This window comes from Nipponia nippon, unplaced genomic scaffold (genome assembly GCF_047370975.1).
Source record: "Nipponia nippon isolate SJK-2023a ecotype South Korea unplaced genomic scaffold, ASM4737097v1 scaffold_3, whole genome shotgun sequence".
NCBI lineage: Eukaryota > Metazoa > Chordata > Aves > Pelecaniformes > Threskiornithidae > Nipponia > Nipponia nippon.
In genome coordinates, this window is record NW_028262347.1 from 96288232 (window position 1) to 96312230 (window position 23999).

General features: G+C 36.7%; 1 protein-coding gene across 5 annotated transcripts in view; it reads left to right on the forward strand.

Moving 5' to 3' along the window:
- PARG (poly(ADP-ribose) glycohydrolase) overlaps positions 1–23999 on the forward strand; it is a 72575-nt gene that overhangs the window by 3676 nt on the left and 44900 nt on the right. Inside the window, exons 2-11 of one of the 5 annotated variants that reach the window (XM_087764804.1) lie at positions 26–92; positions 2596–3579; positions 4166–4258; positions 6100–6286; positions 7455–7577; positions 8928–9011; positions 10108–10182; positions 15567–15639; positions 15977–16059; positions 16778–16819. In XM_087764804.1, the coding sequence (XP_087620930.1) occupies positions 26–92; positions 2596–3579; positions 4166–4258; positions 6100–6286; positions 7455–7577; positions 8928–9011; positions 10108–10182; positions 15567–15639; positions 15977–16059; positions 16778–16819 (1811 nt within the window). The remainder of the gene's footprint in view (positions 1–25; positions 93–2595; positions 3580–4165; positions 4259–6099; positions 6287–7454; positions 7578–8927; positions 9012–10107; positions 10183–15566; positions 15640–15976; positions 16060–16777; positions 16820–23999) is intronic. The other 4 variants (XM_087764802.1, XM_087764803.1, XM_087764805.1 and 1 more) reach the window with 4 other exon arrangements.

Below are 23999 nucleotides of genomic sequence, written 5' to 3' on the forward strand. Positions count from 1 at the left end.
AATGTAGTGAACTGTGTTTTTTCAGTTTGTAAGCAACGGACAATTACCACTTGGTTGGAGAATAAAGGACCCAAGACAACTGAGTCCAAAAGGTAAAGTGTGCGGCATACATATTCAAAAGTTGTGTTCTTTGAGTGGGCCTATGGGGAACTCAAAGTGCAGGTTGCCAGGACAGCTATCCACTGAAAAAAAAGGCAGCCCCATTTCTGCTGCTTTCCTTACCTTGGCGCATCCTCTTGAGTATAGCTAACTGACAGACTTTCACTACAAAAAGCTAACTAGTCCCCCACCCCTCCCTTCTAATCCTGCCAAAACCAAATTTTTTGCTGACTTGACTTCCTGAAGCACCTCGCTGTTTTGGTGAATAAATACTGCTGCTTCTGCAAAGAAAAAGTTGGGAACTTGCAGCAAGGGAAGGCAAAGTGGGACTGCTGCATCCAGCGGCAGCCAACCACTAGATCGAGTTAGCTGTAGTATCAGACTGTGTCCTTAGTCAACAGCTCTGCTTTTATTTTTGTTTAATATAGGGCAATAACAGTTACAGGTTTTGGCTGACAGTCCTGCATTCAACTCACAGTTCTGTTGTTAATTTACAGACAAAAGTCTGTTTTGGTTCATTTCATTGGACTGTGATTGTAGTATAAGCATGTGCAACTTGATTTAATTTGGGCCAGAATTTACTGGTGCTCAAATGTGCATTCAGGTTATTTTGTGAAAGGTGTTAAAGTTTTGCTGCTGAATGGCACCAAGTGAAGTTTGATATTTTCTGCTACTGTAGTCTGTCAGGAGCAATGTTTGCAAGGCAGCGTTAAAATTAAACTTCTAAGAGTTTTAACTATCTGGTGCAGAGAAATATTGGATATTATTTTTTTCTATAATTGCAATTGTAAATGTGCTGGTTTATTTTTCATTTATGTTTGTTAATGGAAATTGAAATCCATAGCAGTGCTAAAATAGCTAGGAAAACGTGTGATAATGATTAATGCAGAAGTACGCAGGGCTCAATTGCAGGCTTATAGGTTGCAGTAAAGCAAAGATGTTAAGAGGATGCTTAAGGTGGAAACAAATACATATTTTTTTTAGGATTCCTTTTAGAGAGTTGCTTTTATATGCCCTCCTGCAGCCTTGCTGGCAGATAACAGCCTAGTCAGTTTTAAGCAGCAGGTTCGTTGTGTAGACACTTCATGTGCCTTTCTGTTGCAGTTAACATCACAATTTTAATTTATTTGAATTTGAACACTGTGTTAGATTTGATTTCTCATCTTAAGTTGACAACAAGCGTTGTCAATACCTTTAAACAGTCATTTATTGAGATGGCAGCAGTAACATAACTTTCATTTTTGTTCATAAAAATTTTCAGTGCAGGAACAAATGCATAGATGGGGAGTTAAATTATCATAACATAAAACCCTCTAAAATCCTTTTGTTTTCAAACTATCTTACTATGGATGAAGTTCCAAGCTATCATCTGTTGCTCCAAGCCTCCTCTTTTTTTTTTTTTTTCTTTTTGTTCTGTAGTGGTAAAAGTGTGAATGCTATCTCTTTATCCAGAGTGGTCATTTAGAAGAGGATCTGTTACCATTCATGGAGAGAATTAATGCCTTCAGGAATCTATTAAGATGTTCAGTTGCTGAATTTAGGATTGTGTGATAATTGCGTATTTTCCTATTTAGATGGGAAGATGGGAAACTGGGCAATGACCAGACATACAGAGTTTAGCGTGCTTACTTTGCATTGGTTATATACGGTGTTGTAACAATACATTCAGGAGAAGGTATTTTTCAGAGTGATATATTCACCAAAACTAGTCAGGGTTTTTTTAATATTCATATGGCATCTAAGTATTCTTCTTTATCAATACTCTGATACAAAAATTAGTGTGTAAGTGTGAAATGACTATCAGATGTCTTCTTGAAAAGTTTCATCTGCTCATACAAAACTTGCTTCATTTCCCTGTGTAACCGTTAGGACACATTTCTTTCTGTTCTTTGTGTAAGACAGTGCAGGACAAATTAGGTTATTTTTCTCTTTAAAAATCATAATTGATTTAATGTGTCTTTTAATTTTTATTGTCGGTTCTAAATATATTTTGCTCTTATGCTTTTGTATTGTGATTTTTTTGAAGAGTCATGGGCTGCTTATAAAAGTAAGGAAGTAATAGGATGTTTTTGAGACTATGGACTACTGTGTCCTCCTCTTTTAAAAGATGAATTTGTAGCTCTGAGGGAATGGCTACAAAACCATTGATTTCCCTGCTCACTGTGTTTAACTGATTAAAATGAAAGTTAAGGAGGACTTTATCATAGCTTAATACTATTTAGATTTGAAAATAAGGATAATGAATCACTGGAATAGATTTCTAAGGTAAGCAACCAATTCATCATCCTTTGGAGCCTTTAAATGGAAATAGACTGTTATTGAGCTACGTTACCAGAGCAGTAAAACTTGTTGATCCTGGTAGTGCTCACTTACAGAGTATAATGGGTAAAATTCTGTAGTTTTTGTTGCATGTTTATAGTAATTCTTTTAAAAAATATATATACAGAAATTTCATTTGGAGATAAGACTTTAAATTCCCTTACTTCTCTTCCACAGCTTACACAGCAAAATTAGTAACAATACTGAAGCAAATCCCAGGATGACTTCCATTAAAAAAGAGAACTTTTGTGAGCATGATGTTAAAAAGCTAGAGAATATTTGTCAGCAAAATTATTCCAAAATGTCTGCGGAAGTTGGTGCAAAGCATGTAAATTTGCCTCAGACAGGCGGCATGTATGACTGGAAGGCTGAGGACAAAGATCCGGTCTTGGACACAGAGCCTGTGAAGGTGACGCAGTCTGGAGACCTCTTTAAAAATGCCAACATCGATCAGATGCACAAAACTGGCAAGCAGACTCAGAGAGGCTGTGAAGAAAGCAGTGACAATTGGGCTCAGAGGAAGTTATCATCAGGCCGGTCTTTGAAAATGGGAAATACAAAACTTTCTTCAAAAGACACTGAGACAGATGGACAAGTGGCTTCATGCAATTCACAGAAGCTGAAGAGTTGCAATTCTGTCTGTTTAATGGGTGAACAAGAAGAAAGGGACGTAGTTCCGGAAAGTCCACTTTCAGATGCTGGTTGTGATGCTTGTGTATCTGATCTTGGAGGTCCTGGGAAACTGAGCAAATGTCAGAGCAGTTCAGGGGATTCACCTGCTTTTGAGAAAGAAAGTGAACCAGAGTCACCAATGGATGTAGATAATTCTAAAAATAGCTGTCATGGGTCAGAGGCTGATGAAGAAACGAGTCCATTTCTTGATGAGCGAGAGGAGACTAATATGTCAAAATCCATAAACAAATCTTTTAGAATTCAATATGGGGATGCTGAACTGGAGTCAAGAAAGTCACGTTTTTCTGCCAAGGGCTGTGAAAGCTTTGAGGAAATAGATAATCCTGTTAAAGAGGACGGTCTGCATACAAAGTCACCTGGGATCTCTCCTGCCCCATCATCAGAATGCAAAGGTGCAAAACAGGGTGTGAAGAGAGACTCCAAAATCACCTCTCACTTCATGAGGATACCTAAGATTGAGGAGAAAAGGTAGCGTTCTGTCTGCCTCTTCATATGTTTTTACACACTTGAAAATTTCCTCTTTGGTGATAGCACTTTGGAGGCTGGATTGTATAAGGAGTTTTGCAAAATGTATGTTAAGATACAAAGACAATTTTGATGTAAGCTTGAAGTAACTTATTTTTAATGGGACTACCTGTGCTTTTTTTTAAAGGATATGTTTGTCCAGCACAATCTTTTAAATCATTGGAGATTTGTTAAATTTGTGAATTAAAGACACTGCAGGAAGTTGATTTACTTTATCAAAGAAGTGATTTAAGACCATGGGATTTTTAATGCTTGAAAATGAATGGTGCTACAGGAGTGCTTTATGGAGTGTAGCTCTAGCATTCATTGTTTTATTTGGAATACTTGAGGAAATTGATGTGTTCTTGTTTTTTTTTTAGTTTCATCTATCAAAAATACTGAATCTATTTTGTTGAAGCATCAGTGCTACTGATGCTTTGATTGAAATAGACAGGAAAAATTTCACTTTTGAAAGCAGTTGTAGAGATATGTGCCAGTGTTTTTCGAGGTTTTTTTTTTTTTTTTTTTTTTTTTTTTTTGCTTTATTCAGAATTGGGGGGAGAGAAGGACTGGTGATCACACACTACAGCGATAGAAATGGAAGCCCTGAGCATGACCCAGGACTCCTTATGCTGGATGTTGTGTAAGGACAAAAGGATATCTGCTCTGAAGAACTTAGGTTTCAGTGGGAGCTGAGACAGTGAATAAACAGCAAAGGAGTAAGCAGAAACAAGAGGACTGTGTGTTGGTGTAATAAGCAATTATCTCAGTAGACTCAAGTCCTTAAAGTAGGGCAAAAAAGTAGTTTTGCACATCTTTACTGGGACGTCCTTTCTGGATGTTTGGAGCAGCACAAACCATACCTTTCAAGGAAATGAAGAGGAGGAGGGTGGCTAACTAGCAGCAGGAGCTTGCATCTGAGAAATCTTGAGAGATGAGTAGGCTGTGAGTGGATTTGGAAAACAAAAAAAGGTAGTTCTTAGGAAAAACGGATGGATGAAGAATTTGCTATAAAGTATGGAGAAGGGGGTCATAAAGTTTAAAATGATGGGTTCAGGGACTACTCTTTTCACTAATTTAAATGAATTGCTGTTGTAGCAAAGCAGCAGAGGTTGAGGCTTGCATTTGTCAGTGCTAAAGCATCGTGTGTTACAATAAATCTGTGTTTGAGAAGGGAAACTCATGCAAAAGTTTTGCTGTGTGGATAGATGGGAATCCTAGCAGCGCTTTACCAAATAATTAGTACAGTAGAGTATGAGGCTGTAGTGATTTTTTTTTTTTTTTTTCTTTTTGGGGCCTAAACAAGATGATGTGAAGGTTATAAACCTCAGTGCCAGACAAAATCGTGGTATTGTCTATAGTGCTTAAGAGGGCAATTAGAAAATCTTAAAGCTTTCCTCCTGGTTTTCATTAGACCAGGTCCACAGCAGATAATAGAGTGGCTCAGGTCTTAACTTGCGGAGAAAGAAGTAGTAGTGTATCAAACAGGTTTCAGTCATCAGTAATGCTGTGCCAGAATTATCCTTTGGCTCTCAGATGAGCACAGTGGGCCTGTACCCAGCGTCATGCTAATGTGGCTACACCATTTGCATGTGATCGGCCAGGTTGAAGGCATTGTCTGCACCTGAAGATACTGGCATATGCATAGATGCAGCGAACAGGTTGGACAACATCTTTATCCAAGGGTGGAGTAACTTTGCTAAGGGGAATGTAGAGGTCTAAACAGTACCTCAAAGTGTAGGCTTTTAACTTGGTTTGCATTTTACTCTGAGAACTTTCTCTTGCATGAGAAGCATCTGGTGTGTTACATGAAACATATAGCAAGTTCAGATTTTTCTTCCCCAAAATATCTCAGATCCATGCAAATAGCTTTGATCGTTAAAGAGGATTAGTTCATCTGCTCTTGCATATATTTGAGTTTTGCAAGTGTTTTTTGGATTACTTTTAAATTTCTACTTCCATTGCAAGTATTGTGTGCCTGGCATGAAAAATACAACCCTAGTGAGAAAGGGTGATTAAGTTTATCTTTTTTTTTTTCTTTTTAGTTTGAAGAAGGAATATGTGTGTCTGTGCATGCACATGTGTTTGTTTTCTAACAGTTCAGAAGGGGCTGTAGAGGGTATCCTGACAAATGCAGACCAATGAGTCTGTCTCCTGTCCCTGGATAAACAGATCCTGTTGGGAAAGAGCATGACTCTGCAGAGGAGAACCCTGTCTTGCTAACCTATTGCAGTTCTGTGAAAGTGTTTGTAAGCCATTAGAGAAGAGTGTTTTGGCAGACAAAATGTACTTGTATGTGTTGGGGAGGAGGAGGTTGTTGGTGGTGCTGATTTTCCCCAAATAAAGCTTTGGCCTGGGGCCACAGCAAAGGCTAGCAAATAAACTGACTCTGTTACCAATGTAACCCTGGAGTGGAAGTTTGTGTATTTGCCTACCAGGTTTTTCAGTGGAAATAAAATGTTCCTACATATCTTATTTTAACAGCGGAAAAGAAAAGTGTGAATTCAAACCCCAGAGGCCAGGAAGGAAGATTCCTAAATACATGCCACCTCCTCTTCCAACTAATAAGAAATGGTTTGGGACACCGATTGAAGAGATGAGAAGAACGCCTATGTGTGGGGCCCGTCTTCCTCATCTGCGACCCTCAGCCAATCATACAGTAACCGTCAGAGTACGATAATTCAGTGTATTCCCTGAAATCAAATTTCTTACTGAATTGTTCAATAATATGAAATGCCAAACATTAGTCTTACAGTATTAGCAGGTTGTGGAAATCTTTCTTTGCTGTTCCTTGTGAGCAGACTAGGGCGACTCATTTTCCTGAAAATTGACTTTTCTGGTGCATAGAATTAGGGTATTAAGATCCAGAAGAAATGTAATTATGGTTTTACTGCCTCTGGCTTGTTAGGGACAATTATTTTTCTTTTGCGTAGCTGTGTGTGTACTTTCTTGTCTGAGTTGTAAACTGTGGGAATTTAAATATGTCTGCAAGTAAAATTTGTACTTCAACATTTTCATGTTTTATATTTTCTTTTTAACATGATTCTGTTTTGGGTTCAAGATATACAAAAGGCTCAAGATATTCAAGATATGAAAAAGACAACGAAGAGGAGTTTCTAGCAATTTTACCACTGCATTTGACATCAAATCTGATATATTTGCCTTTAATCCTTTGGAGTAGTATGCAGTTAAATTATTGTTGAAATAAAACATGTGACCAGAAACCTGTAGGGTCATGGATAAATCGCAAACAAAAGAAAAGCATGTTGAGTTTAAATGCAAGTTCTGAATCAGTGCTGCCAGAAGGCCAAATAGCAGATTAAGTCTCTAAGGACATTGCATTATTTATTTTTACATTTCTGATAATCTGTGGAGTAAATTTGAAATATTGCTATATCTATAATGATTTCTCATCCTCTTCAGTGTTAGGTTAAAACATGTTATTTCTGCACATGACTATTGTTAGATTTGAAACTACATTTTGAAAATATTTGGATGAAACTATGTAGATACTTAAATTCATAAACGAGGGAGTATTTAGCTGTTAATTGGACATAAAATAATTGCATGTATTACCTTTATTTCAATGTGTTTCAAGAGGTCAAATGGTAAGGTGGTGTTCTTTTCACCAAGTATAACATAAGAGTAACAGAGTAACAGATTGATCCCCCCCCCAACTGAATATCCATCAGGGGTCAGTTTGTAACTTTCCCCTTTCCAAAATGGGTGGCTGTAGATGAGAGCTTTTTTAACTACGTGTTTGCTTACTTTTTATTTCTTCCATTTAAAAACTTTAAAGTAGAGTCTGAGCTTTTTTCTGCCCTCTTGCTGTGTTGCAGGTAGATCTTCTGAGGGAAGGAGAGGTGCCAAAACCTTTTCCAACTCACTACAAAGATTTGTGGGACAACAAACATGTTAAAATGCCCTGCTCAGAACAAAATTTATACCCTGTAGAGGATGAGGTAAGATAAAGCATTTACAGTTGTGTAATCAGATAAGTTTTTGTTTACATATAGATGAGTTTTCAGTTTACTGCATTTGCTCAGTTAGCCAAGTGAGTGTATGGAATCACTTATCAAATAGATGAACATACGTGGTCTGAAAAGCTAGATTCTAGGTCATGATGCTTCAGACAGAGCAGAAGATTTTTTTTTTTTTTTCCTAGTAGTTATTTTACCTAGCCATTGATTTGATGGTGTGTATATTTCTGTACTTATATGAAATGTAAGCTTATACTCCATATAAGTTATATATTTATATACTTACATATTTATATGTTTTATATATATATTTTTTTTTTTTTTGGTGAAGCAATTTGGGATGCCAAAAGATGTGAATGACTTTGTAACCACATTCTGATTATAATATTCTGTCAGGTATTGCTGATAGAATAAGGTGTATCTGTCTGCTGTTCTGCTAAAACAGTGGCGGAGAGATTAGAGTTGGCCCTGCATGGTTTGTTGATCTGGTATTTCTTGTCATTGCTCGAGACTTTCTTAAACATACCTGCTGAAATACTTTAGACTGTGGTGAATAAAATGAGCAAGTGTGTCCTGTGGTGAAGGCTGTATAATGATTATTGATACTTGAATCCAGAACAGGGAATTTTTATAGCCTCTAGGAAATACTCTCAGTCTCTTCCTTTATCAATTTTACAGATACAGTATAAAGTGAATTTAATTGATGTTTCAGAGATAAAGTGTTGATAAGATCTTTGTTGCCAGTTGAGCAAGACAAGTTGTCTCTGCCCTTGTGGTAGTCTCATAAGAAATATCATTATTGCTTGCAATCAGCAATAAGACTTTCTGTTGAGGAAAAATATCACAGGATGTCTTAAATTTGGGTTGACGCAAGTCAGCCACAGCAATACGCCTTTATAATCTGTGCCCTTATTGTTCTTAATATTACATTTTTGTAAAGTTGGTTCAGTTTATATTTTTGAGCTGTGGATTTTATAAACTGTGGTCATGTTTTATCTGCAAAATCCACTTTCTTCACAAGGAATGTACTGAATATTATTTGTCCTTCTTGAGATGGCATGAGGTAGAGTGCTGCATATGTGAAAAAGAGCTCTTTATGAATTTTGTCAATGCTTCAATTAAAAAGGAACTTTTCAGGAAGTAGAATGCAGTGGACTAGAAGTTGCAAAAGTACTTTACTGTTACTCAAAATATGTGGTTTATTTTTAAAGAACTTTACAAATAAAGCAAACTTTATTTTAAAAAATGTGGCAAGGAAGACAGTTATTAGTAAATATGTCCTTCTGTTTTGAATAACTTACTCTGACTTTGTTTTGGGCTTTTGTTTTAAAGAATGGAGACAGAGCTGCTGGAAGTCGATGGGAACTAATCCAAACTGCCTTACTTAACAAATTTACTTGCTCGCATGATTTGAAGGTAAGGTTGTCCATTTGAAATCAAGTCTATATACATATAAGAAAATGCAGGCTCTCTGTGTACTGTTAGTGATTCTGGCTTGGTCCTATTTGTTTAATCACTTAAAAAAATAAATTTTAAAAAAATCTTTGCTGTTTAAGGGATTCTCTAATGCATTAAGGGTCTTAATGCATCTTAAGTGTTACCACTGAATTTATTAGGTATTATTAAAATGAATTGTCTTTTATAAGTCTACACAAAGCTGTGTTTGTCCAGCGGTATCTACTAGTTTGTGGTAAATGTAGCATGTAGGCTTTTTGTAGAACCAGATGGTAGGGCGATGCACAGCTGAGAGAGTTTGAAATGATAACTCTTCGCACCAGTATACTCCACTAAAATTGCAACAATTCAAGCCGCTGACAAAAATCTGTAAATTTTGGAGACTATTGCTCTGTTGATAACTCTTACAGTTCTGATTGGCTTTTAATGAATTGTGATTTGGAGCAGCTTAGAAGTGCTATTATGGTTTTTGTGAAGAATAGTGTAATTTAGATTTTACCTGAAAGGCAGGGAAGGAGGAGGATGTAAAAGCTGCAGATAAACTTCAATAGAATGAATAGTGCTCCCCTGGGAACTAATGAAACTTCCCTTCATAATACTATTTTCTTTGGTGTTTTTTCTTGAGAATTTTTTAAAGGTGGTTGTCGTTGTAAAGGGCCTGTTTAATTTTGTTGTGGTTCTGATTCTTTAAGTTTGTAAATTGGTAAAACTTCCGCTACATTGCTGAGGCACACTTTTTTTGGTATTTTTAAAGAGAGCAAGCATTGGGTGGGGAGTGTTTACGTTGTGTGTTGTAGGCAGATCCAAGCATGCCTTATCTTGTTTTGTGCTAGAAGGAAAAACCTGTAGACTAAAGCTTATTCAATGCCAAACCTAAAATACAGGATTCAGTATCATGGAGTTGCACCATATTAATAGTCTTACGGGTTTTGGTAGGCTCTGTGACAGGCTACAGCCACTAGATGGTACTGTTACTTCATAAAGGAAATTTCATAAAATCGTTTGTCTTCTGTTAATAAGTATCTCTAAGCTTTATTTTGTTGTGCTCTTTCCCCAGGAGGCTATACTGAGATACAATGTTGCTTATTCCAAGAAATGGGACTTCACTGCTCTTACTGACTTCTGTGAGAAGGTAAACCAAGTTGATTGAAAATAGGAAGTGAAATGTACATGACTACTTTGTCTATATGTCTCAGTGCTTTTGGCTTTATTTGCCTTTTCAAGAGTAAAGGTTTTGCACTGATTATCTATGTGGACAGTTATTTGGCTGGTAACTTCAGTTGAAATGATAATTATACTTTATGATCTGGATTCATTTTAAATCCTAAGCAGGTAATTTGGGTGCTTCAGTAACAACTAAGATTACTGAAGGTAAGGTGAGAAATGCCTTTTCTCTGTTTATGATAACCAGATTTATTAATAAATTGTATTAATATTTCCAGTGTAATGGTTTCTTATTTTAAAAGGTCTTGCTCTTTTTTTCCTTTTTTAAACAACTTTAATGTAATGTTACACTGGTGTTTGTATAGGCTGTGCTTTGCTGGTTTTTGCTATATGCTGAGATGATGAATTTAAAGTGTAGAGCCTTTGAAAGATTGGAGTGTTTTTTTATGACTTCATGTTACCTTCCTGGAAGAGGATGGAAAAGAAAACTGAATAGTAAGTGGAAAATGTAGGTTGGGCTATTAATGTACATCTTGACTGACGTTCAGAAACTGTGCTAATTAAAGCAGTATGGGAGATAACAATTTCTATTGCATCTCATGTGGTATTTTTCTCCCACCAACTCAGAAGTGCTTTTAAAACGCATGTGCTTGTTTACTTGGGAGGGGCTTGCTAAGCTGTATTAAGGTTCAGTGGAAACTAAATTTGATTTGAAGTTAATTTTGTTAGTTATGTGTGTTTAAAATAGATGTCTGCTTAATTCATGTGATCAGAGAAACTGTTCTTTCTATTCCCTATTTCCATTGTGTATAGGGAGTACTATTTTACAGAATACTTTTTGTTTTGCATGCAACACAGTATTGTTATTACTGACAGAAAGTACCTATAAAAATACTGGTGGTATCGTGTTTGCTAGCCATGAGAGCTACTGTGTTTGCCCATCTTGCCAATTTAGTGCTCCCTCCTCTCGTCTGTGGGGTCTCTGTTTTTCAGGCTGTCATGGCTGGATGGTAGAGGCTGTGGACATTTGGCTTCTTTGCTCCTCTTGTACTAACCAAAATTAACTTGGCCTGTTCAACTGTTCAGTCTTGGTTTATTAAAGAATACATATTTAAATTAGTGGAATGTTTTAAAGTACAAGTGAACTATTTAAAAATCTGACTCAGGAATGTACCGGACTTGCATAGTATTGCTACCAATGCAACTGAGCTTGTCTGGATGTGTTCATATTGTGTACCTGGGAGTTTGGAAACTATGGATGATTAGATTCAGAGATCATCAGCCAGGGAGAGTAAGTAATATCAGCTGTCTCCAGAGAAGAGAGGAACAATAGGGAAATAAACTATGTATCAGGCATCAGTCTTTCACTGAGGGTGAAAAGGCAGTTTCTGTCACCTGGGAATGATGATTTATTTGTGAGGTTCCCAGATGAAGGGATGAGAGCTGTTTCAAAACATGGATTTTAGACCAAGGTGAAGAGTGCAGCAATATATTAAATAAGGAACAGTGAAGCACTGTAAGACAGTGGCTCCTTGTAGACCACAGGAGGAAAACCTTACCCTGGCTTTGTTTACTAAATATATTGAATTTGATGAACAGCAGATGTGGAGGGGATACATCTTGTAGAGCTATTAAAATCTTTTCTATTGCTAAGGGTTGTGTTAATTCTTCAAGTTCTGTAAATTAACAAGGCATCTGCTTTGAATGACTGCAGTCTGCTTAAATGAGCAGCTATTGAGTGAAAAGTTGAGATCCTCTGTGGAAATGACCTAAATATACCAGCTGTAGTGAAGTGGGGCTTTTGAAGTCACTGTATTTGGGAGTTAATTATGAAGGTCTTACCATTGGCTTGTGTATTTTGTTGTTTATCTTATGGTTTTGAGGGAACAGGGGAACTGTTTCAGGTGACGTTTGCTCAGCAGAAGTTGAGAGGGTTGGTTGAAAGGAAAGCTAGTTTGAGTAATCAGCCCAAAGGGAGGGGCAGCAGCTCAACAGAGGGAGAAATAGTCACAAATATCTATTAAAAGAAAAATATTAAAACAGATTCTATGATCCTCAAATATCTATTTATATTCTTGGGCACTATTGGCTTCCAATACCTTCTTAACCAAGAATTCTGTGGTCTGATTTAGAAGGGAGCTGGGTCCACAAATCTAATGGTGTCTATTTTAGTGATTCATTTAAGGCCAGTGTATTCAGATATTACTTCAATTGGTCTGTGCTTGATAAATTGTAAAGTACCATTTGTTATTTTATCTTCTGATTCTGGACACGGGTCACCTTATCTATTAATCTGTTAAATGCTTTCATATCAGTCTTACATTGTGTTTCCTGGTTTAGGTAGTTTCCTTCCAAGTTATGCAGTCAAAATATGCATTATTTTTAAATCCTACTTGTAAGATTCAAATCAATTTCCTTGTAATAACAATAATTACCAGTTTTTTGGACTTAAGTTTATTTTCCTTGAAGACTAAAACACTTTCAGCTTTCTTAACTAATAGGAAAGAAATATCATGTATGTGAGCCAGGATTTTTTTCTAAACCAACATACCCTGACATGTACAGGCTGACTAGTTTTACAGTTTGTCCAAAGCGTTGTCAGAAGAGGGAGCCCTCACACTATTTTCAAAAGATTCTTTTGCATACCAGTTAATGTGTGGAAGTAAAATTCCTATTTGTACAGTGAAGCAAATTTGTGAGCTTACGTTTTTTTTTTTTTGTTTCTTTTAAAAAGTTCATAGCACCCATCAGTAATATACGTAAAGCTCTTGGTAGCTTATTTGCTTCAGGCAGCTGACAGTTTTGTTGTCCTCTATGGAATTTCTACACTGTTGCATTGATTTGTTTTGCCATCTGTTTGTTAATATTGGCAAACAGGCCTAGGATTTATTCAAGTTATTACTTAGTGGATGAAAATTATTAGTGCTGACATTTTTCTTCTTACTTGCAAAATTCTTGTCACTTGGAAGTCATCCTTGCATCTGTTTTCCCAGAACTTACCTAGAAGCCAGATAGGAAAGAGTAAACAACAAGCAGTAAAGGAAACTGCTGTGGATGGAGCTGTCTTGGGACCCACAATGTGTTGTAGATGAGCTTTAGTTATGTGAATGATAATAGGTTGGGAATTTACTACATGCTTTTGATCACAGTGCTACATACTGTAGTAGTTCTTATTTTTCTTTCTTGTGGATCTGCCCTTCCACTTCCAGGCAAGACCAAATTCTTTTGCTTTTTCCCAAGTGCATGAAGTAATAAGACTAGTGAGGTCATTCAAGGCTTATATCTTAGACAAATCTCCAACAGCAGCAACTTTATTTAAAGGGAAAAGTAGGGCTTTATCATTTGTCATCTGACAGTCACATGGTCTGCTGCTTTAGATTGGGCCTTCTTGTTCTGGACATACTTTGTTTTTATTGTATTGCTTTAAAGTCTCTTAGAACTTAAGCATAATTATTGTTAATGTTGTTTCATGAACTCTTCCTCTTATTGCTTGCGTCTGCCCTGCTCTTTCAGTAATAACAGAGGAACATTTAAATCTGCAAATGACATGACATTGTATAAGCAGTGCATAACTTTCTTTAAAGGTGTTCCTTCTTTTAAATTCAGTTTTAGTTGCACAGTATACGAGAACCTAAGTCAGCAGGATTTATGTTGTGAAGCTTCAGGAACCTTTGTGATATAGAACCTCTGCTGTCGCTAAAATCTGAGCTCCTTTGAAGTGAACCAGTCAGTGAGCAGCCTCACAACTTGCTTTTGTCCTTTACAGTAGAGCTGTATCAAACTTAGTGATTTGGTCCCATCTAAAACTTGTGAGATTTAGCAGCAATGCTTAAGTTAATAACGAATCTACTGAAAAAATGTGTAAGACACTTAAAGTGACAAAAAGGAACTCTGCAGGCAATGAAACGACGATGGGCTCTTTTATTGCTCAAGTGATTTAATTTCAGTCATCTTCTAAACTCCTTTGAAACTTGGAGAAGGACTATAGCATTGACATTATTTTAGTGTCAGAAAACAAAGGAATAATGCTCATATGCTTTTCAATTCTTACTTGAAAATTATCTAAGTTATAGGCTATCCTGATATGCTTCAGTAAAAGGAAAGAATCGGATCTAGTCATCTGATTTTTAGCTACTCTTGCTGCTTTTTTGTATATGCAAAGCAGAAGGAGAGGGACTCATGTTATATATGCAGGACTGTTAGCATTTAGGATTCCCCAAATATTTGTGTTTAAAAGGTTACTTTGTGAAATAATGTCTGTATGCGATTCAGTGCTGAAAAGGATTAAATCCAGTACTTAGGCATGTCATTAAAAGACAAACTGTAATCTCTGGTGATTACTCATGTGTTGGAAATTGCAAATAGCTTAGATATAAGTTTGACTGATCTCTTCGGAAGCATAGACCGAAGATTGGAGTTTAGGTAAATTTGTGTGACATAGACAGTGATTGTCTCTGAGCTTCTGTGAGTCATCTGAAAAGTGGATCGCAATACATCTTGCAGACATTCGCATTGTATCCATAACTATTTTTATGTTTGTCTGGATTCTTTGAGCTTTATCATCTTGGTGGAAAGTTTGTGTCTGTGAAATGGAGAAGATACAATGAGAGGAGTCAGTAATGGTGTAAAAGTATGTAATAGTTTCCATGTGAGGAATGAAATAAGCTAGGATTGTTTCATCTTTTCATCTTAGTTAAGAGAGAAGTGAGGAACGGGTATAACAGTGATGTCCAAAATGAATGTAAGAGAGGGTGAAGAGGAAATGACTGTTCATTCTTCTAGTACGTCAGTTAAGGGACACCAGATGGGTGTTCCTAGCAGGTAAGGGTTTCAAAACCAGACAAAAATAATTACTTATTTAGATACTGAATAAAAGGCTGCGGAACTCCCTTGTCAGGGGATGCAGAGGATGCTATGGCTTTACAAAAGGTTTTGAAGGGATTTGGAGAAATTGCTGGTAGAAAGATCCCATTGACATCTACACAGATACTGTGATAGACTCTGGAAATGTCGGAAACATTACTGCAAGCAAAGTGCGTTGTGAGGAAGTGCTGCTGATTACTTGCTTTTTTTGCTGTTAGACTTCTCTAGGCATCTTTTGTTGATGGGCTTTCATGAACTTTTGTCCATTTTTACATTCTTAAGACTTTGCTGAGTTGAAGTTAAAAGGCAGAAGTGGCTTTGTCACACAGGTCCCGTTGTGGCGTAGTACCAATATAAGACGTTGCTGACAGAAAGGCATGGGTGTCTATATACTAATCTCTTTTAGGAGGACAAAATAATAAATGTAATTGACATTTTAAATGAACATCACTTGAAGGCACTTACACCTTTTAAAATTTGTTTTTCCAGGCGCTCTGCAGAACTTTAAACCCTTGGTGCCTACTTGATGCAAATAGGAAGACTGAAAGGGGATATGCTCTTGGTAGACACTGTCATTCTCCACTGTATAATACTGTTTCCAACTGTTAGATTTGGCTTTTAGTGTAGGAAAAAGCGTGTGTGTGTCTGCAGTGCCTGTTTATGCATGTCTTGTGGTCTTTTTGTCTTTTGGGAAAGCTATTTGAAGCCAATCAATCTATTTAATGACCAGGATCTGCATATTTGCTGTTGATTCCCATAGAAATTCAGCATTCAGGAAATCCTTTTCTATTATGAAATAAGATGTATAACTTTTAAATTTGGATTTTTCTATGAGGTTGAAAGAAACATGATAAAGCTCTTTAAAAAGAACAGTCTCTTCTGTCTCTACTTAATTGCAGAGAAGAACCTTCAGCATGAAGGAAAAGGAAGAGTGTACCAGACCAATTTATGTGTGCTCCTTTTTCTCCTTTTCCAGTCAAGCGTGAGTTCACTGGTTTTAGCCTCAAAACTGGCTGTTAGCAGGTTTTTTTGTATGGCACGAATCTCATCTTATCCTAAAATCTGATAAAAAGCTACGTAGCAAGAAAACAAGGTCAGTTGTCAAGCTGAAGGACTATATTGCTATTTTTCTTCACCCTTTAGTTATGCTTTTACGTGATATAGAATATGGGCTATTAAAAATGTTTGTCTTACAATTACAGCTGTAATTAGTTTTGAAACAGGATTAGAAAAGGACTCCCATTTCTCCCTGCTTCTTTCCATTAAAACTTGCATGGCAATCATAATTCTGGATGCTAGATCCTTTTAGAAGTCCAGAATAGTCAGGATTTGAGGCTTTGTTACTGTCTGCTTTACATGCAAGTGTCTACCTGTAAATTTCTAGAACCTCACTTAATACCCTTTTCAAATTTTCTATAAATGTCATTTACAAATACATAAACTTATTAATATATAATATGCAAGATAAATATGTAAATAAATTAATTTATAAATACAGCTTTTTCTATTTTCCATAAATATCACACATCCATATTACAGATGTTTTGCTCTTCCAAAAGTCTGGTTTCCTTTTCTTGAAAAATTGAAGTTAATTATTGTACTAGAAATTATTTTTCTTTTGCACAAATCCTTACTATGTAAATTTTGGCCTATGGATATGTGCACACACTTTCTAAGAGATCACTTTTTTTCTACTGCAGGTGTTCTGCACAGATTCCAGAATACAGGAGAATATTCTCAATGTGAGGAGTGATGAAGCATATTACAATGAGTCTTGTTTCTGTTAGTCAATGCTTTGCACTTAGGAATAATTAAAATAAATAGAAGAAATTTATTGTATTTCACTGAAAAACCTAACAAATGTGTGTTATTGAATTGCTGAATTGTAGCATAAACCTAGTAAGACCTGGGAGAATATCTACAGAATGTGCTTAGTGCATTTTTTGCCGAAGTATAGTTTCTCATTTGAATGTATGTTGCTGTGTAGTGTACTAGCACATTTGGCCTGAGCTTGATACTTTCAGATAATGTGTTGGATGCAAGTAATTGAGTTAAGACAGAGCATATTAAATGTTTGAGAACTGAGCGGAAAAATCAGATGTGCAAATATTGGCAGTATGTCTGTTTCCTGTCTAAGAAGAATTGGTTGCGTTTTGAGATCACTGGGCTGATTTGAACAAAGTTAAGAACTGTCTTGTCAATGAAATACTCTACTTCAATTGCAAAATTTCAAACAGCCGCAGAACCACACAGCCTTTAAGTGTGTGTGGTCTTAACCTTAATTTAATAACCTTAAGAAATTTTGGAAATTACCTGGACAATTGTGGAAATTACACTTCCTTTTTTTTTTTACCATTATTTCAATTTTTCATCTAAAAAAAGACTATAAATGCAACATCTGAAGGTGATGCGACTGTAGTATAATCTAGTTGGATTATGGTTGAGCTCTGGATTTTTCACTCATTTGAAAAAGACCAAACTGTTTAAGAACACCTGCTACTGTTAAGTAAGTGCATATCCTGCGAGATTTTTACGTTCTAATAAGGCTTTACCCCACTCTTGTCTCCTAGCAGGTCTTATGAACCATGTCAGTCTTTCCTGTATGTTTTGTTGTTTGAATGACCTGCTTGAAAAAATGATTGCTGTAATCAGTGATACTGGAATAGAAGGAATTTTTAAGTACCAAATTGTTCTGTTGACTGGGTTTTTGATAAATCATTTTTATAATTGTCTGGACAGTACGAACAGAAGTGAGCATTGTACAGAGATGTCAGCACTACAAATGTAGGCTTTTAAGCAAGAAACAAAATGTCCCAAGGCTGAAAATAGCCTATCCATTGCTCCTTGCTGAATTTCATTTTAGTCCAGATGTTTTCAAACAATTTTCATTACATCAGATTACCTTTTTAAAATCTGAACTGAAAAGGTCTTTTGAGTGTGCCATGAAGGGTTTTCTTTTCACAGTAGCAGAAAGGAATTTGTCCCCATATTGAACAAAATGTGAGCTTTTCTGGGGTGGGGGCAATATGCATCTTGTACACATTCAAAACATTAGAAACTAAGCATTGTAGAGGAGAAATGGCATTGAGTACTGAATTACAGGCTTATTCTTAGTTTTCTGTACTTTTTCAGCAGAACAGTTGAGTATCTTTTAAGTGGTGTTTTGTAAGCACCATCGCAATGACTATTGCATCAGACTATTGGCTCAGAATTACCAGGGACGGGATATCTACACATACCAGGTGTCAAGTTTTAATTATATTGTGTCTTAAGTGTTTTTGGATATTTAATGCTTTGAGACAATGTAAAGATACATCCTGAGGATCTCTTCCGTAGTTTTTCACTGTATTGAGCACATTCCTTTTTAAAAAAAGAAAAGGAAAAAAAAATCTAGTAAATATAAATGTTCTGGTTTTAAAAGCTATTTTCTGATAGTTGCTTATTTTGTTGTGGGAACAGGGGGCTGATGAACAGATTTTTTTGCTTCCATTGGATTATGGGTAAATCATCATTTATCTGTGCTCACCTATCTATCCCAAATGACTAAGAGAAGCTCCTTTTGGTTGTGGTGGCTTTCCTTAGCTGCTTTGTGCCTTTAGAATTTTTTTTTAATGTCTGGAGCAGTTAGAATAAAAAAACTGATGATGGTCAAAGCTTTTAAGAGAAACGCTCTGAAAAAGTGTACATGGAAGTAGGGAAGCGATAAAGAGGCATTGCCATTGCTAGGATGACTAGGAAGGCATAAATGAAGCGTATTGTAACTTCTTCTCATTCATTTTCATCTGAAAAACTGAATTTGTTTGTATTGCTTCCTTGCAGAGTTTGTTATTAGTTGCCATGTATTTGTTAAAGAGCAGGTTTGCAAAGGTGGCAGAGTGTGTACCCCGGAGATGGTCTGAGGGTCTTATTTGGCCAATATAATCTGAATTGCTGCATGTTTTTCTCAAGATATTGGTTATTTTGAGTCTATAATTCTGACAACCAAGCAAAAAATAGTCTATAGTCTATCTACAGTGCTATTGTGTTATCTTTAGTTGATCCTTCTTTTTCCCCTTCTGTCTGTGCTTGGCTTTTTTTTGGTAATGTTAAAGAAAATTCAGCTTTTATAAGGGCAATAGCTATGTTGTCTCATGAAGCTTTTAGTGCCAAGGTTATCGGTTTCAAAAGTGGTTGAAAAAAGTTGTAATTAAACATCTGATGGCTTCACTAGGGTTCTTAACGGATGTTTTTAAAATCATGGCAGTATTAAACATCCCCCCCCCCCGCCCCGTACTGTGTTTAGAGAGGTAAAAGTTTTGAATGAACCTGGAAACAGATTGTTTTCACCCTTAGCTTGTGTCAGTCAGATGAAAGATACTTTTTTTTTTCCCCTCATGTTACAGTGCTGCAGTAGAAACAAGGTCATTGTCCTTCCCACTACTTTGTATTTCCCAAGAGTAACTCAAAAGTATTTAGAAATCAGTATTTGACTTTTCTTCCCAGGACTCTGCCAGTGCTTTGGAAATGTTTGTGGTGCTTCTACTCATGATAGAATAGCTCTGCAAGAACGTGCAGGTAGAGTTGGTTGGTGGCCTGCAGAGAATCAGGACTGAGGTTTCACTCATTAGTAATGAAAATGATTGAGGTTAGATTTCCAGTACCTTAGAAGTATAAACTGGGCTTCTAAAACCATTAAGAGGAGATGGCAATATAAATATACATTCTTCTCAGATTTTATTCAGAATGTTGAAAAGCTTTGAAAACAAAGTTGCCATTGTTAGGGATGATACACCTGAGAGATCATTCCAGGTTTGGATTGGCAGAAGACGTGAATGAGCCTTCGGGGGGGGGAAAAATTAAACAAAAATGAATTAACCTCTGCCTTGTAAGCTGTCTTCCTTTTTGCTTTTGAAGTGTCAGTTTGTGGTTTTGATAAATGTCAGAAGCATTCTTCTTCTCAAATAAGATTCTTCTCTGCATAATCCAATGTTATGTTGGTTTTTTTTTTTCTTCCCCTCTTCCCTCCAAAGATTATTTTGTCCTTCTTCTGGTTTCTAATCAGACAACTGCTCAAGAAATGGGATGGATTTGACAGCTAAGTGTGTTTCCTACTGAATTAGTTTTGTAAGGGAACTAAAGGAGGCAGATAAGAGTTTATTCTCTCCTGCAGTTTTGGAAGTTCATTAACTTAATAACATGGGAACTAAAATCCTCACCCCTCCCAACCCCCACTTTGCTTCTAGGTTTTGCCCTTGTTTATATGTATAATATTTTACATTATGACAAAGAGTCTGTTTTACATAGGCATACAAGTTAGTGGGCTACAGCCTAGTGTCTCTGTCTAGGTATCAGATACACTGATAGTTGTGGCACAGTGTGTTTAAGTATAGTTCATCTACTCCCTGTCCAGAAGAAAAGGCTTTGTAGAGAGTATGACTTAGTGAAACTTGTTTCGGATATTTGAGGGTGCATTAAGTTAATATATTAGTTTTCAAAGTCACCTGGTAAGAACTTGTTTAGGCTTTTTTGTTTTGTTTTGTTCCCCAGCTGTTCCAAATAACAAATTGAGGGAGTCTGCTTTTAGGATTCTATAATATTTGAAAGCACTTATGACAAGGATTAGGGGAAGAAAGGGAGTACAGGTTGGCAGTCTGAGGTTGGTTTACTTTCAGGTAAAAGACTTAAATGTCATAGACAGTGGCTTGGTTGTTCTATTGGCACCAAGGAGTTCTAGTCGTGGATCTAGACTGCGCCATGTTTAAGTCTTACACAGCATACAAAGAGCATGTGACTTCTGTATGAGACAGGATGACAAGTAAATAAGTACAGGCTGCTCTGGAAGGAAGAGAAAAGGAAGACAATGTTGCTTAGTGCGCTAAAGGAGCAGCCGCGTGTTGTGATTGCTTAAGTATGCTCAAGTTTTTGTATAAGTGTCATCTCAAAGGAAAGTCTTAGCTGGAGGGGAATAGTGAAGGAGATGCTTCAGGGTGCCGGGGAGGTGGTTCTGTGGAATACACTTTAAAAAAAAAAAAGTGGGAAATAGAAATTGTTAACATTATCCAAAAGTGCACAAGAACCAATATCTTGTAGAATAGTGCAAGAGCACAGTTGAACTCTTACATCTCATTTGACAGTGAAATGGGAGCCTTTGGAAGGGAGGTACAGTCTATGCGTTGAATGAAAAAAAGCAGCATTTTAAATGCTTATGGGTAGAACAAGACTGTTAACAGTCTTAAAAAGAAATTAAGCCTTCAAACACAAGTTCCTGTTGTCCTTGTTCCCCAAATATATTTTTTACTTCAGGTTTTTGCCTTTCCTGTTATCCTCACCAAAATTGCAAAATTACAGAAGTTGATCAAATTTTTTTCAGAAGACCGTTCTGAATTGTCTTAGACTTCATGGCATGTTCCACCTACATATTCCTTGCTTGTGGCACTGAGCAAATCTTTCTCTTTGTGAGAATGTGAATAGTATTGCTTTGTTCGCATATCTTTCTTTGTTATTTTCTTTGAATTGCAGACTTGGAGGAGGTTTAATAATGCTGTTATGTGTAGGTAGGCTATATATACTCTTATATGCTACACCTCTATTTGCAACCAAGTTTTTCAGCTTGGAAGTATTCATCATGTGGGTCTTAATAATATACAGATCTGCGGATCTGTAAAAATATTTTTATTTGAGACAAATTGAAGATAGTGAAGAAAAAGAAAAAAATTATTCCCGAAATTAGGAGAATGAACTTACTGTGAATAGAGCACATAGAAGTTACGCAGTTTGTCTAATTAGTTATAGGAGGCTATTACCACCTCTAACCATACGACATCTTCATTAAAATAATTAGGAAAGCTGTTACTGGAAAGACAGTTCAGTATAGTAACTGATGGTACAGCGCACTTACAAACTGAAACAAAGTAATTCTAAGAAAGTGCATGAGGCATTATGGCAGTTGGGAAGGAAAAAAGTCAGAAGGTCAAAATCCATTAGAATTAGGAAATAAAAGACACACAGTCTGAAGGAAACACTCTGGTTTTCCCCTTCATCCTTAAGAACATGGTTCAGTTGGTCCTTGTCCTGCCACAAAAGTTAATATGGGGAAATAAAACCAAACAAATTGAAAGCATTAAGCCATCGCTGTCTTAGCATGCTGGTTGCCTGTTGGCGTGATGACTCTACCTTCCCATGTGATAGATAGAGCTGTCCAAATTTGTGTTCTGTATGTGCAGTTTGTTTGGTTTGATGAGCTGTCAGATTTAGATTTAAACTCTCTACCATCACTGTCACCCCATGCTTCCTCAGATCCTTCTTATTAGGACTGTCAGGCATACTCGTTCATTACATTTTGGAGGACTGGTTTATAGTGACAAGAGGCCATTACTTATGGTGGCGTTTAGTCAGGCCTCTTTGCTGCAGTATAAATGTTCATTTTGCAAAATTGCAATGCAAGTTTGGCCAAGAGCTCTTACCTCTGCTATGGCTCGCTGAACCATTTGCATCTTATGAATTGGAGCCTTAAGTCATGTTCATTTAATCAGTCACTCCCGTGCAAATACTGATGAAATCGCCAAGTGATTTCTTTGGCAAAAGGCAAGTCATGCTTTGCAACTCTGATTCCATATACTTTTCCCTCAGGGTATAACCCCTGCTTTTATTTCATTCCTAAATAATTTTTTGCATGGTCGGGGGACTATGTATAAAGCCAACAATATATTTTTTGTTTTTATTTCAAATCCTGAAGGATGCTGCAAAGGACATGTATGCATAATAAGGAAAGGAGAAACTGAGCAATTGTTTAAAAACAAAATTGCTATGATACTTGATGTATTTTCCTTTATCAAAAGTTGTTGACAACCATTTCATATTTTAGAATTCCTTAGATTATAAAACAAATGTTATTTTTTTAACAATGGAAATCCAGTCCTTTCTCAATCTTTGCATTGTTGTAGTCTTGAAAAAGATTGTACACAGTTAAAAGCACATTACTGAATCAATACAGACGTTCCTGTACTAGGAAGTTTACTTCAAAGTGAGGTGCTTGTTGGAACAGGTTCATACTAACTAGAATATTACTGCTTTTTCAGTGAGAAGAGTTGCAACTGGTATCTGCCTTTGTAGCCTGTTGACAAGGGATGTAATTGGTTCTGTTTCACCTACCACCCACCCTGCAGAACATCTAATAATGCATGAGTTTTTGGTAGGCTGGTTCAACTTATTAATGCAGAGGAAGACTACCCACCCCACCCCCCACAAGTTATTTCCTGTAGTGTTAGCAAGCTGAAGGATCTCAGGAAATTATCAGATGAACATGGGAACTGGTGAAATGTGATGGGTGCGTGTGTGTGTTTGGGGAGATAGAACGACACATCCCTCTTTAAGCAGGAACAGATAAGTAGAATATGTAACGTGAGTTTAAATATGCTGGATTTTACATCAGTGCAAGTCACTGCTTCCTGGAGAGAATTTCCTTCTAAATAAATCTTCATTCAATTCTGTGACCAGGTATTCTCTGTGCTGTTGCTAGGTTCTCCCAGGTTGGCATTTGCATTGTGGCATGTCTGTCAGATGTAGCTGTGGTGTCAGCACTCCACGTCCTGGAATCCTTTTACTTTCCATGACTGAGTGTTCTTTTTTTGCTGCTTTCAAAGTCTGAAAAGACTGTCACAGATAAAACCAGGCTCTGTGTTGCACTGAGCGTATCTGAGAATATGCAGTGACAGTGGTTGGTCTACAAAGCTGTGGTGGCATGTGGGTTTAGTGGTCAAAAGAGGATGAGGGCCAAGCAGCCAGGGGTTTGCAGCTGTTCTTTTTCATAGAAACTTCATAGGAATGTTATCTGTACAGGAAGAGTCCATGGGCAGAAAGGGGAAGTTATGATTGCATGGATATTGCCATGACTCAAGTTACTTTTTTTTTTTTTTTTTTTTTTAAGAAACTTAAAGCAAGGAA